The following is a 14,105-nucleotide window of genomic DNA, read 5'->3' as shown; positions in this document are numbered from 1 at the left end:
AATGCCTCTTACACATTTTTTTTAATTATTTGAAGTACATTTTGACAGTGAATGTACTTTTGGAGTAGTAAAAAAGTACATGGGGCATGTTCTGATTCTGAAAACAGTTTTTGTATATATAACAACCACATGATTAATTGTGTGCACTAACATTTATTAATAGGGTGGTTGATAGGAAAAATAGTTTAAAAAGGGATGTCCTTTACATTGGGAAATGATCTCTGCTTCTTCATATATTTCTGATGTTCTTCTTTGCAGAATGTTAAAAAGAAAATGTATGGTTGCACTGAAGCATTTTTGGCTGATGCCAAATGGATTTTGCACAATTGCATTATTTACAATGGGGGTAAGTGTGTGCTTGCTTCCAGGAAATTAAAATTGTGAAAAGAACTGTAATAGTAGAGCAGTTTCTAGATTCATAGTTGGTGAATGCTGAAAATATCTACCTGTTAACTATTCTAGTGCCTAAAGAAATAGAGTATGTTTGGAGAACTGTCACAGGAGCAAATACTGTCTGTGCTCATTATCTCACCAACAGTCCCAACTTAAAATGTGTGGTCTTCAGTGGCATGCACAATGGGGAGTGCTTTGTAAAAGCTTTATTTGAGGAAACTTTATATTTCATGTATCAGTTAAAAGAAGTGCCTCAACAATAAAGTTGCACTGCTATTTAACAACTTCCATGCAAATGCAGGAACAGACGAGAGAGAATTCTAGACTGAAACTTGACTCTTGAAACTAGACTGAAACTACCCCTCAGAATCATCCCAATGCAAACTGACTGGGAAGGGGTGTTAAGAGAAAAGCTTTCACATAGCTATTGCCATGTTATGCATGGGATTAAAGAGGAAATGATAGTTTATTGCTTTCACAAGCACTACATTTATACAGACTTTAAAATGCTTTTTTAGATGTTTTTCCTTTCAAATGGATCTCATTTACCTGAATATTGAACTTTTTTTTTAGTAGGAAAATGTAAATTTTAATCTAATTTTAGGACAACAATCATTTTAGTTGATCCTCTTTCCTTATCATTCCCTTAGGAAATCACAAATTGACACAAACAGCAAAAGTCATAATCAAAATCTGTGAACATGAGGTACGTGTTCCCCAGTTAATTTAATTTTTCTGGCTGTATCAGTTAAAATGTAAAGGACATTTTTATAGATTCATGTGTGAAGTATAAAATGTTTTATTTAATCATAGTTTCAGTCTTTAAGTATGATAGTCTTAAACTTGCTGGATTAAATTTTCTAGTCTTAAACTTGCTAGTCAGATGTGTAAATGGTCATTTGCACTTGCATTAATGCAGTGGCAGTTCTGAAAGTCTGGGCCTGAGCATTTGGCACTAGAAAGTTAAAACTGACTTTTGTAAACGTAATTCATTTGACCCATAGCAGTTGCAAATTGTGTAATGATCTGACTCTTTGTATCTAAACTCACCGATTTCTACACCTCTGGGTCATCCCATCAGTGCCCCCAATTCTTATAAAGAAGTTCTGAAAATTTGGTGATTCTGAATAATACAAATTAAAAGCGTGGTGGCTGATCTTGTAGTTCTCCATTTGTTTATTAAAAAAAACCTTTTACATGAGGAAGAAAATATTTTATATGTGATTATGAATGAAGTGTCTTCTCTCCGTCTCAAACTAAGATTTTATTTTTGTCAATGAGACACATGACAGTGATAAAATATAATCTGAATTGTGATCTACGATGTGACAATTTATTTTATCAACTATAGGATACACCTATGATGGGTAGAGAAGTATTACATTTTACTTTAACAATGGTAAATTTTTCATTGTTTTAGTTTAAAAAGAAGTATATGCAGCTTAATCATGCTGATTAATCTGTCCTGAATAATAACCTCATCAGAATCCTTCAGTGCATCTTTCACATGTAAAATGTTCTGTATGATGTTCCTGGCAACCAAATATGGGGAAGAGCAAATGCTTCTCAAAACCATGTTGTAATGACTTGGCAAAAAGTATAATTATCTAAAAGAGATCTGTGGCTGCACATTTTCCTCCTAGTGATAGCAGGATCCTCAACAGAATAGAAGAATAATGTTTTAATCACAGCTTAGATTGTTTTGAACTCTGTAGTAGCTGCTCACTTTCTTGTTGCAGATGAATGAAATTGAAGTGTGTCCAGAATGTTATTTAGCTGCTTGCCAAAAACGAGAGAACTGGTTTTGTGAGCCTTGTGTAAGTCAAAGATTTTTTGTAGTTTAACACTTTTCTTAAGCAAAAAAGTTACCATTAAGTGTGTATGAATATATTGTTTCTTGTGCCCCTTGTTTTAAATCAGTGAGTGGTTATGGATCTGGACCAAGGGAAAAAGTTTAAAAATCTGCTTATTGTGGCTGCAATGGATATGAAAAGTCAAAAGTTGAGTTACTTGGTGTGCTCTTTTGCACATCCATGCTCTTCATAGTGAGTCCAAATGGATTTCTCAGTTCTGGGGAACAAACACAGAAGTTGGGGATTTTGCTAAACATACCTTAATGATGTTTGACTGTCGGACTGTGCACTGTTACAAAGGATATGTACAGTCTGATGATTACAGATGGTGTTGACATCTAGTACTGGAGGATGGAAATGTTTTAAAATTGACTTGTCTCCTGCCTATTCCCTGAGCCCCCAAAGAAAATATCCTTATTCTTGGGTCATCTGTGCTTACATTTGACACTTGGAAGCAGGGTAGGATTTTTAATATGTGACTGTGCATTTCTGGGCTTGAAAATGTAGCTTGCACATCTTCTGATGATGACATTTTAAATATCATACCAGGTATGCCTAACCTATAACAGACATATATTAAGATACAACAGTGGTCCCCAACCTTTTTGTGGCCACTAGCACATTTGTGTTTTCAGAAGAGTGTGGCGGGTGCCAACAATTACTCACATATAGGGCTGGCTCCAGGCACCAGTGGAGCAAGCACGTGCCTGGGGCAGTACATGCTACGGGGTGGCATTCCGTCCATTCTGCAGAGTCGAAGCATTTGTTTTTTGTTTTTGTGTTTTGGGTTTTTTTGGCGCCAGTTCTGGGCAGTGCAGAGAGAAACTGGGAGGACAGAGAACACTGGCGCCCGCAGCCTTGGAGTACTCTGTCCCCAGCAGGCACGGGGCCCCGGCTTCTCTCCCCTGCTGGGCACTAGGTGGGCCCCGCGCCTGCCGGGGACAGAGAGCACCGGCACCCGCAGCCTGCAGCCCCGGAGTTCTCTGTCTCCGGCAGGTGCGGGGCCGCGGCTTCTCTCTGGCTTAAGCCGCGGCCCCGTGCCTGCCAGGGACCAAGAACACCGGCGCCCGCAGTCTGCAGCCCCAGTGAAGCCAGAGAGAAGCCGCAGCCCTGCACCTGCCAGGGACAGAGAACACCGGCGCCTGCAGCCCTGGAGTTCTCTGTCTCCGGCCGGCTTGGGGCTGCAGCTTCTCTCCCCCGCTGGGCACTAGGTGGCCGCACATAAATGCCCCGGTGGGCGCCATGGCGGGGACCACTGAGATACAACTTCTCAAGCAGAAATGTATAGTCCAAGACCTAACCCTTCAAGCCTTCTGCATGCAGAATTCCCCGGGCTTCAGGGGAAATGAGAGCTTTGAAAACCAGGCTCATACTTAGACAGAGTGCAACAAACATTTAGGACAGGAAAAGGAAAAAAGAAAGCTATCAGAATATCCAGTTTGAATATGTAGAAGTGCTGGTGCTTTTGCAAAGAATTGCTGCTTACATTATTTTGATGGGTTTACTGTGGTTTCTCGTAAGTACATATTATATTTGGTTTACATTTTATATTTTTGAAAATTATAATTATCATTATTATAAAGGCTTATTTCTAATGGTTGGGATATGCATAAACCTAAAAGCTCCATAATAATGTACAGTTTGCAGAATAGTGATTGATTAATTCATGGAAATAATCATTGGGTAATAAGCTCTTCCAGACAGGGATTGTATCTTCCTTCTTATTTGGAAAGTGCCTTATGCATTGTGGGCCTTGTTGCGATCTAAATAATGAATAAAATGAAAAACCACTCTCTGTGTCAGAAATTGGAAAATAATATATTGCTTACAATATGTTCTCACTGTGTGCTGTGCATCTTCTTCTAGAGCAATCCCCACCCTTTGGTCTGGGCTAAACTCAAAGGCTTTCCATTCTGGCCTGCTAAAGCACTGAGGGATAAAGATGGGCAAGTCGATGCCCGTTTCTTTGGCCAACACGACAGGTGGGAATTCAATCAAAATGTGTGTGAATTGGCTGTGTTTTCTAAATTGTGATAATTCTGCACTGTCAAAAGTTGTTTACACTGTCCTGTCTTTGAAGGTTTGATGGTAATAGCCGGAACAGTACTATCTAACGTATTTATCGGATCTAATCTCTCTAAATGTTTTTAAATTAACATTTTGCCACATATTAAAATGAGGAGATATCTTTCATATCCATGTCCTTAGTAAATTGTTAAGATGATGGTGTTGTATGGCTGAAAAACCATGGATGTTAGAGATGGAAAAGGCCTTTTAAGTGGCTGTGTCCATTCTCTGGCCAGTGTAAGAATAAATACATCATTTTGGATGAAAAACTCACATTGTAAAATGTAGTATCCTCATTTGAAATGCCAGTTTATCTCCAGAGAGAGTTTGGTTAATTCATTTCACTTAGCCTGGTCAGAGCTCTACTAGATAGAGGATACAGTGACCACTAACAGTGGGTTTAGCAAGAATTGAAAACATGAATCTATAGGGCTGTATGAGGCCGTGCATTTATGTACTCTTTATGGCTATGGAATAATTAAGTCAGAGCTCCTGGAATTTTATAGTCACCTGTAGGTTTGGTAGGTCTGGAGTTGGATAGCTACATGACATCATGCACAATAAAATAAAATAAATTCTTGAAACCTCTCTACAGCACCTGAACTGGTAGAACTTCAGAGTATACTACACAGTATGCATACAATTTTACACTGTAAAGAATGTGCTAAACAGTCGTTCTAAAACAAACTTTCTGATAGGCTTTTCTACTTTGTCCCTAACCCCAGCCAGTCTAGATTCGAAGATTGTTTTTTAGGGGATCTTTTTACAGACTTAATGAATTTTCTAGGTGAGGAGTCATTTCACTGGTTGTGTTTCTGAGTCAAAAAATACATTAGTGGTAATCTAAAACACAAATTATTTACCAAAAAACCCTACTAACGATGCAAGATTAATTAAAGTAAGAGGACATTCAAGATTTTTTAGAAGATACATTGCGTGTTTGTCTTGGGATGTTATGATATTAAAATAAATTAATCTGGGTTAAAAACTAGCAAATTTCAAATAAACAATGTGGAATTTAATTTTATAGCTTTCCTTTTTTCTTTTTGCTGTTTTGTATATAGGGCCTGGGTTCCAATAAATAATTGCTACCTCATGTCTAAAGAAATTCCTTTTTCTGTGAAAAAGACTAAAAGCATCTTCAACAGTGCAATGCAAGAAATGGAGGTTTATGTGGAGAATATTCGTAGAAAGTTTGGAGTATTTAATTACGCACCTTTCCGGACACCATATACTCCCAACAACCAATACCAAATGTTATTAGATCCTGCAAACCCAGCAGCTGGAACTGCAAAGACAGACAAACAAGAGAAAATCAAACTGAACTTCGACATGACAGCATCACCCAAGATTCTAATGAGCAAATCTATGCTGAGCAACACTGGTCGAAGGATTTCCTTGACAGATATGCCACGGTCACCAATGAGTACAAACTCATCAGTTCACACTGGATCCGATGTTGAACAGGATGCAGAGAAAAAAGCAACTTCCAGTCATTGTAGTGCAAGTGAAGAGTCCATGGACTTCATTGACAAGAGTTCAGGTAAAAGCTGGGGAAAGAGGGATGCTGCATTTGGTTAAAAACATTTTTTTATTAAATGTAATTAATAAAGACAAGCTTTTTCGCCTGTCAGTTTACAAGGAAGTTGTAGAGGAGGGGAGTTTAATTTTATCCATCAAAAGGCACAGAAAAGAAATAATAGAATTAAACTGCATCAAGGAACATTTAGTTTAAATAGCAGGAAATTTTTGTAACTGTCACAATAAGAGCTATGGAGTCGCCATCACTGGAGATATTCAAGTTGAAACTTGATAGACAATTTTTAGGACAAATTTAAGAATAATAAGGTCTATACTATTGTGTGCCTGATTCACCATTACATTACTCCATTGAAGTCAATAGAGTTAGACCAGTGTAAAGCCCTTCAGTGCCAGGAGGCAGACTGGATAAGAGGAATCCTGGTCTAGTGCAGGGGTCAGCAACCTTCGGCACACAGTCCATCAGAGTAATCCGTTGCTGGGCCACGAGATATTTTGTTTACAGTAACAGCTTTTCAGAGAGTACCTTCTTAAAGAATTATTTAACTACTGGCACTAATACTAGGTGTAATTTCAAGGGAGCTAATAACTTCAGTTTTTAAGGGTAGGGGAAATGACCTATCTAAACAATATTCAAAGAGCAGTGTAAAAGATTTCATATAAAAATGTGGAAACTGTGGAAAAACTAGATAACACAGCTTAGGGTATAATAGTAAAATGGAGTGAATTCTCAAATGTTGCTCATCTTAAACACAGAACTTAATTCAAGAAACTACTGTTCATGTTTCTCAGTCAAAAGAGGAGCCAAGTGTATGGGAAATAAATACATGAAATATTTGTTCCTTGTCCTTAGATTTTTTTAAATTTCTGAGTTGTTCTTCTGCCTCCCTGTAGAGACTTTTATCTTGGATAGACATTTGAGAAGTCCATTTCCTTAAAAATAACATCTACAGAAGCTGTAAAAACCTTTCTTAAACCAGTTTGTATGTTGTCAGAGGGACTCAGCTTTTTCAGTATATTATCACCGATAATATACACCCGTCTGAATCTCATATTGTTTAGTGATGAACTCTAGTAGAACATCTGCTAGTGCATGTCATGATCAAGAAGGAGAAACTTCTGTACTAGCTGCCTTTTGCTTTAGAGAGCAGGGTTGCTGATAGCATGATCAGTGCTTGATACTCATTGGTAGAGTGTTCATCATCTTGTGAATTGCCACTCTTCTTTGAAGTCCCTGAGTGTAAGGAATTGTAAGGTGAGTCCTGTTTATTTCTCTTTATTTGGGGTGGGGGGAAAGACTTTGGTCTCAGCGTGTGGTGGAAATTCACTTTTTGGGAAGTATTCCCCTTCATGGAGAAACATTTGTTTGTATTTTACAATCACTTTTTTTTTTTAATTGAGGAGTATTTGGATCTTCTTGCTAGTAGTGCCACCGTATAAGTGACATTGAGTCCCAGTTTTGCTCCGATTGATTTAGTGAGATTAGGATTGGGCCATTTATTTGCAACTCTGCCAGTTACAGCTACAGTGTCAGAAACAATGTTCTGCTCTTCTTGTAAACTGAGCAGAGTCAAAGCATTCAGAAGCATAAACAGAAGTCCAGTTGTTTTTAATTTATTGATGTTGCATAATGCCACCTGATCACTTGATGTCTTCAGACATATGTTAAGCTATTGTGGCAAGTCACCTCTTTTCTCTCATCTGCCCTAGCGCTTCCCCCTCTGGCAATGGTGGGCCTGGGGGTAAGCCCCACTCAGGCAGGATTTGCCTTCCCCCTTCTGTGCTCCATTGGTTGTATTTTCAGGGTAGGCCTGAGGGTCGGCTTAAGGGGTGATCCTCCACCAAATAAAACAGAAACAGTCTTATAAACAAAATCGGGGGTGGGGGGGAGCTTAGGTGTCAGTCCTTCCCTTAGCAGGCATTCAAGTTTGGCTATCTCCCCGATGGGAAGAAGCACAGCCTCTCACCCTAGGGCAGCCTATTTCCCTGCTGCCACTAGTCTGGCAGCAGCTTGTCTTTCTCTCCCCCCCCCCCAGGGGTTTTTAAAGGCCTCAGGCAGCCCTTAATTGGATTCAGGTGTACCTAATTGACCTGAGGTAACCCTTTCTCAGCTTCTAGGAAAAAGCGCTAATATATCAGCCTTCCAGGACACACTTGCAGCCATCAGGCCTGACTTTGTCACACTATATAATGTACATGCTAAGTGTCCTATAGTTACCAGGCACTTAAAGGTTAAATATCATAAGGCAACAGAAAACCTCTCTCTCGTGCTACTTTACATAGAGTCGTCATCAAGTCTTCAGTTGCCTTTGAGTGGGGGGATCCAATTACAACACAGTTCCAGTTTCTGGAATAAACAGAATCTTAAGTGTTTAGAACTAACCCAGATTTGGCTGGAATACTGTCAGGGATCTTTCTGCACTATAAAAGGAAATGGTGCTGTACCTGGTGGTTCTTCGAGGAGTGTCCCTATCGGTGCTCTACTTTAGGTGACTGTGTGCCCTGCGCCTCTAGTTGGAGAATTTTGACAGCAGTACCTGTTCAGGCTGCGCATGCGCTCTCACCGTCTCACACCTGTGTTGGCACTTGACTAGCACTGCACAGACACCTCCCCTCTCAGTTCCCTCTCTACTACCCTTGGTCTGAGTCGGAGCCCCAGCAGTATGTTCACCTGTTTACATCAGAATTAGTTTAGATAGATTAGTCACATAGTTTAGAATAGTTAGGTCAGTTGATTAAGCCACTTTTCTTCTTTTTCTCCCCCATTAAAAAAAAAAAAATCCTTAAGTGACGTTATTTTCCCTCAGAATGCCAGGGTCTCCTGGCTTTAAATGCTGCATTTCCTGCTGGGAGGCAATTCCGATTTCTGACGGACACTCACAACGTGTCTCGTGCCTGGGGGAAATTCATGTGCCCCGGAAGTGCAAAAATTCCATGGTCCCACGGCCAGACCAAGAAAGCCAGAGACCTTAAGCTGAAACCCCTCCTAATGGAGAAGTCCCTCCGTCCCACCTCAGACCTGGGTTTGCAAACTTCTCCGGCAGTCCTATCACCACATGTGGCTTCTGACAGATACCCCTCCTCCACCTCACAGGAAGGGGACCTGTCTTCTAAAGGACGTGGAAAGAGGAGAGCTAACACTCCCCCTCTGAAGACCATTCCAAAGAAGAAGCGTTCTCCGACTCCATCTACCTCTTTGGTACCCACCACGCTGCAGCGTAATAACTTTGAGTCTGCAAGGACCTCTGGCACTGGCGGTGCCTTTCAAGCCGCAGACCCTAAGCAGGCAGGCTCTAAGAAGGAGGGAAGGGGGAAGACTGCCTCCTCTACCTCGGCACCGACAACACAGAAAAAGCGCTTGGTACCGAGTGACTCTGTACAACAAGCAACACTGCCACCTGCTGGTATTATGCTACATTGCACAGATACAGCACCACGGATCCCCACGCCATCCTTGGTGTTATCTATGCAGGCGCCATTCCTACCGACACTGCAAGGTCCCCTAGTACTGCCCCATTTCTCGGTACCAGTACCTCCAGCGGTACTGCAACAGTTTCTTGCTTCTAAAGACTTGACAGTTGCCCCGGTACTGGAATCACCTCTCTTTGGTACAGATACTGCTTTGGTAGTTTCATTGCCGCTCACTCCAATGACAAGAGCTTCTCCTGAGGATGTGGAAGGGGAGTGGAAGATGGGAGGGATTAGCAAGGAAAGCTACCTTATTGAGGTCAGAACATGTAGGGAAGAAGTGAGAAAGGCTAAAAGCCATGTAGAGTTGGATCTTGCAAAGGGAATTAAAACCAATAGTAAAAGGTTCTATAGCCATATAAATAAGAAGAAAACAAAGAAAGAAGTGGGACCGCTAAACACTGAGGATGGAGTGGAGGTTAAAGATAATCTAGGCATGGCCCAATATCTAAATAAATACTTTGCCTCGGTCTTTAATAAGGCTAATGAGGAGCTTAGGGATAATGGAAGGATGACAATTGGGAATGAGGATATGAAGGTAGATATTACCACATCCGAGGTAGAAGCCAAACTCGAACAGCTTAATGGGACTAAATCGGAGGGCCCAGATAATCTTCATCCAAGAATATTAAAGGAACTGGCACATGAAATTGCAAGCCCATTAGCAAGAATTTTTAATGAATCGGTAAACTCAGGGGTTGTACCGTACGACTGGAGAATTGCTAACATAGTTCCTATTTTTAAGAAAGGAAAAAAAAGTGATCCGAGTAACTATAGGCCTGTTAGTTTGACATCTGTAGTATGTAAGGTCTTGGAAAATTTTTTGAAGGAGAGGGTAGTTAAGGACATTGAGGTCAATGGTCATTGGGACAAAATACAACGTGGTTTCACAAAAGGTAGATCGTGCCAAACCAACCTGATCTCCTTCGTTGAGAAAGTAACAGATTTTTTAGACAAAGGAAATGCAGTGGATCTAATTTACCTCGATTTCAGTAAGGCATTTGACACGGTTCCACATGGGGAATTATTAGCTAAATTGGAAAAGATGGGGATAAATATGAAAATTGAAAGGTGGATAAGGAACTGGTTAAAGGGGAGACTACAACGGGTCATACTGAAAGGTGAACTGTCAGGCTGGAAGGAGGTTACTAGTGGAGTTCCTCAGGGATCAGTTTTGGGACCAATTTTATTTAACCTTTTTATTACTGACCTTGGCACAAAAAGCGGGAATGTGCTAATAAAGTTTGCGGATGACACAAAGCTGGGAGGTATTGCTAACACAGAGAAGGACCGGGATATCATACAGGAAGATCTGGATGACCTTGTAAACTGGAGTAATAGTAATAGAATGAAATTTAATAGTGAAAAGTGCAAGGTCATGCATTTAGGGATTAATAACAAGAATTTTAGTTATAAATTGGGGACGCATCAGTTGGAAGTAACAGAGGAGGAGAAGGACCTCAGATTATTGGTTGATCACAGGATGACTATGAGCCGCCAATGTGATATGGCCATTAAAAAAGCTAATGCGGTTTTAGGATGCATCAGGCGAGGAATTTCCAGCAAAGATAAGGAGGTGTTAGTACCGTTATATAAGGCACTGGTGAGACCTCATCTGGAATGCTGTGTGCAGTTCTGGTCTCCCATGTTTAAGAAGGATGAATTCAAACTGGAACAGGTTCAGAGATGGGCTACTAGGATGATCCGAGGAATGGAAAACCTGTCTTATGAAAGGAGACTGAAAGAGCTTGGCTTGTTTAGCCTAACCAAAAGAAGGTTGAGGGGGGATATGATTGCTCTTTATAAATATATCAGAGGGATTAATATTAGGGAGGGAGAGGAATTATTTAAGCTTAGTAACAATGTGGACACAAGAACAAATGGATATAAACTGGACACTAGAAAGTTTAGACTTGAAATTAGACGAAGGTTTCTAACCATTAGAGGAGTGAAGTTCTGGAACAGCCTTCCAAGAGGAGTAGTAGGGGCAAAAGACATATCTGGCTTTAAGACTAAGCTTGATAAATTTATGGAGGGGATGGTATGATGGGATAGCCTAATTTTGGCAATTAATTTGGCAATTGATCTTTGATTATCAGCAGGTAAGTATGTCCAGTGGTCTGTAATGGGATGTTAGATGGGTTGGGATCTGAGTTACTACAGAGAATTCTTTCCTGGGTGCTGGCTGGTGAGTCTTGCCCACATGCTCAGGGTTTAGCTGATCGCCATATTTGGGGTCGGGAAGGAATTTTCCTCCAGGACAGATTGGCAGAGGCCCTGGAGGTTTTTCGCCTTCCTCTGCAGCATGGGGCACGGGTCACTTGCTGGAGGATTCTCTGCAGCTTGAGGTCTTCAAACCGCAATTTGGGGACTTCAGTAACTCAGACATAGGCTAGGGGTTTGTTATAGAAGTGGATGGGTGAGATTCTGTGGCCTGCGTTGTGCAGGAGATCAGACTAGATGATCATAATGGTCCCTTCTGACCTTAAAGTCTATGAGTCTATAACCAAATGTGGCCCAAACTCCTCCCAATGCACCATCTCTCAACAATCAACATCCAAACAGCAGATTTGAAGGTTTGGTTGAGGGCTTGTCAGACCTCACCCATCTATTGCTGCCAACATTACATCCCACCAACCATCCTTTCACCAACCGCCTGATGCCATTCTATCCAACCTGGTGAACCATCACTTCCGACAGATGGATTCTGGAAATCATCAGGACTGGCTACGCTGTCCAGTTCCTCTCCATCCCATCTACCCACCCTCCCTCCCTGTCCCTCTTCAGGGACCCCTCTCACAAGCCTATCCTGAGACAGGAAGTGGAGCATCTCCTACAACTGGGGGCCAGTTCTGGTACATCACAGAGGGAAGGGTTTCTATTCCCTTTATTTTTTAACACAAAAGAAATCTGGAGGATGGAGACCTATCCTTGATCTCAGGAAGTTCTAATGAACGTCATCAGTACTTCGGTGCACAGGACCTGTCTCCAGCTACTAGGTCACATGGCAGTGACCACATATGTAAAACACGCCAAGCTGCACATGCGCTGCTTTCAGGGTTGGCTCAAGATGATGGTCACACCACGCAAGCACAACTTCAGCAAACTTCTAAGCATGCCAATGTAGCCTGCATGTTCCACATAAACAGGGAGGAGCGAGGTCACTCTCCCTATGCAAGGAGGCCATAAAACTGTGGACATGGTGTATACATCACAACATCACCATATCAGCTACATATCTACCGGGGTCTCCGAATGTCACGGACAATGCCCTAAGCCAGAGGTTCTCGAACAATCACGAGTGGGAGCTCAATACCAATGTGATCCAAAGCATATTCCACCAGTGGGGGTTCCCCACGTTAGACCTATTCACCATGAAAAAGAACAGCAAATGCACAGCTTTTTGCTCCAGAGCAGGTCTGGGATTGGTGATGCATTCTTCATTCCCTGGGACGCACCCCTTCTTTATGCCTTCCCTCCCACCCCCTTGCTGTCCAGGATCCTGCACAAGATCAGAATCGATCAAGCCAAAGTCATCCTGATAGCACCAGCATGGCCCAGACAAACATGGTGGTAACCATACCTGAAACAGATGTCCTCATGCCCCCCGCATCTCCTCATGCTTCTTCCAGATCTCCTCTCTCAAGACATGGGCCAGACTCTGCATCCAAACCTGGAGTTGTTCCACCTCACAACCTGGCTCCTCGATGGTTCCAGGGTGAGGAGATAACTTGTTCTGACAACGTTAAAGACATCCTGCTAAACAGGAGGAGGCTCACTACACAGGCTACGAACCTACATAAATGGAAGAGATTCCACATGTGGTGCCTAAACAAACAAATCGACACCACCACCTCAACTATACCACTGGTCCTGGACTACGTGCTCTACCTTAAGAAATGCAACCTTTCAGTGAGTTCGCTGCAGGTGCATCTGGCAGCCATTACAACATTCCACTAGAAAGTGGACGGCATTTCAGTCTTTGCTCACCCAATTACCAAAAGGTTCCTCCAGGGAGTGCACAGCCTGAACCCAGAGTCCCTGTGGCACCGTGAGACCTGACTTTACTGCTTCAATCTCTCACAACTGCACCATTCGAACCCCTGGCCACATGTTCCCTTCTACATCTTTCCATGAAAGTGTCCTTCCTATTTACTATCCTGTCTGCGAGATGCATGGGAGAAATTGGTGCTCTGATGGCTGGACCACCGTGTACAGTTTTCCTCAAAAATAATGTCACTGTCAGACCTCACTCCAAATTTTTGCCTAAGGTACCTTCTTATTTCCACATCAACCAGCCTATCCATCTTCCTACATTCTTCCCTAAACCTCACAAGGACAGACAAAAAGCGATTTTCCACACATTAGACGTAAGAAGGGTGCTAGAATTTTATTTCAAATGGACCAAATTGCTCAGGAAAACTCCTAAATTGTTCCTCTCCACCATGGAACAGTCTAAAGGCAAACCCATCGCTATCAGAGATTTTCCAGATGGATTTCAGATTGCATCCAGCTCTGTTACCGACAACATGATGTCACTGCAACCCCCCTCACAGGTCCGAACACACTCCGCAGATCTATAACCACATTGGTTGCCTTCTTACACGACGGGCCTATTACTGACATATGCAATGCAGCTACTTGGACATTATCACATACATTCATTCAAAACTACATCATTGATCAGGTCTCAGCATCTGATGCAAGACTGGGACGTACTGTCTTCTCTTCTGTACAGAATTAATTCTGAACCTCTCCTTCCACTGAGGGGCACTGCTCTACAGT

General features: G+C 41.9%; 1 protein-coding gene across 25 annotated transcripts in view; it reads left to right on the top strand.

The window, feature by feature from the left end:
- Nucleotides 1–14,105, top strand: part of ZMYND8 (zinc finger MYND-type containing 8) — a 152,818-nt gene that overhangs the window by 85,132 nt on the left and 53,581 nt on the right. For all 25 annotated transcript variants that reach the window (XM_039498977.1, XM_039498982.1, XM_039498972.1 and 22 more), the window contains 5 exons: nt 259–346; nt 1,044–1,099; nt 2,133–2,210; nt 4,113–4,228; nt 5,378–5,856. In XM_039498977.1, the coding sequence (XP_039354911.1) occupies nt 259–346; nt 1,044–1,099; nt 2,133–2,210; nt 4,113–4,228; nt 5,378–5,856 (817 nt within the window). The remainder of the gene's footprint in view (nt 1–258; nt 347–1,043; nt 1,100–2,132; nt 2,211–4,112; nt 4,229–5,377; nt 5,857–14,105) is intronic.

The sequence above is a fragment of the Mauremys reevesii genome, linkage group 13 (assembly GCF_016161935.1).
Source record: "Mauremys reevesii isolate NIE-2019 linkage group 13, ASM1616193v1, whole genome shotgun sequence".
Classification (NCBI taxonomy): domain Eukaryota; kingdom Metazoa; phylum Chordata; order Testudines; family Geoemydidae; genus Mauremys; species Mauremys reevesii.
Note: the sequence above shows the minus strand (reverse complement) of the source record. Positions and strands in the feature narration are given on the sequence as shown.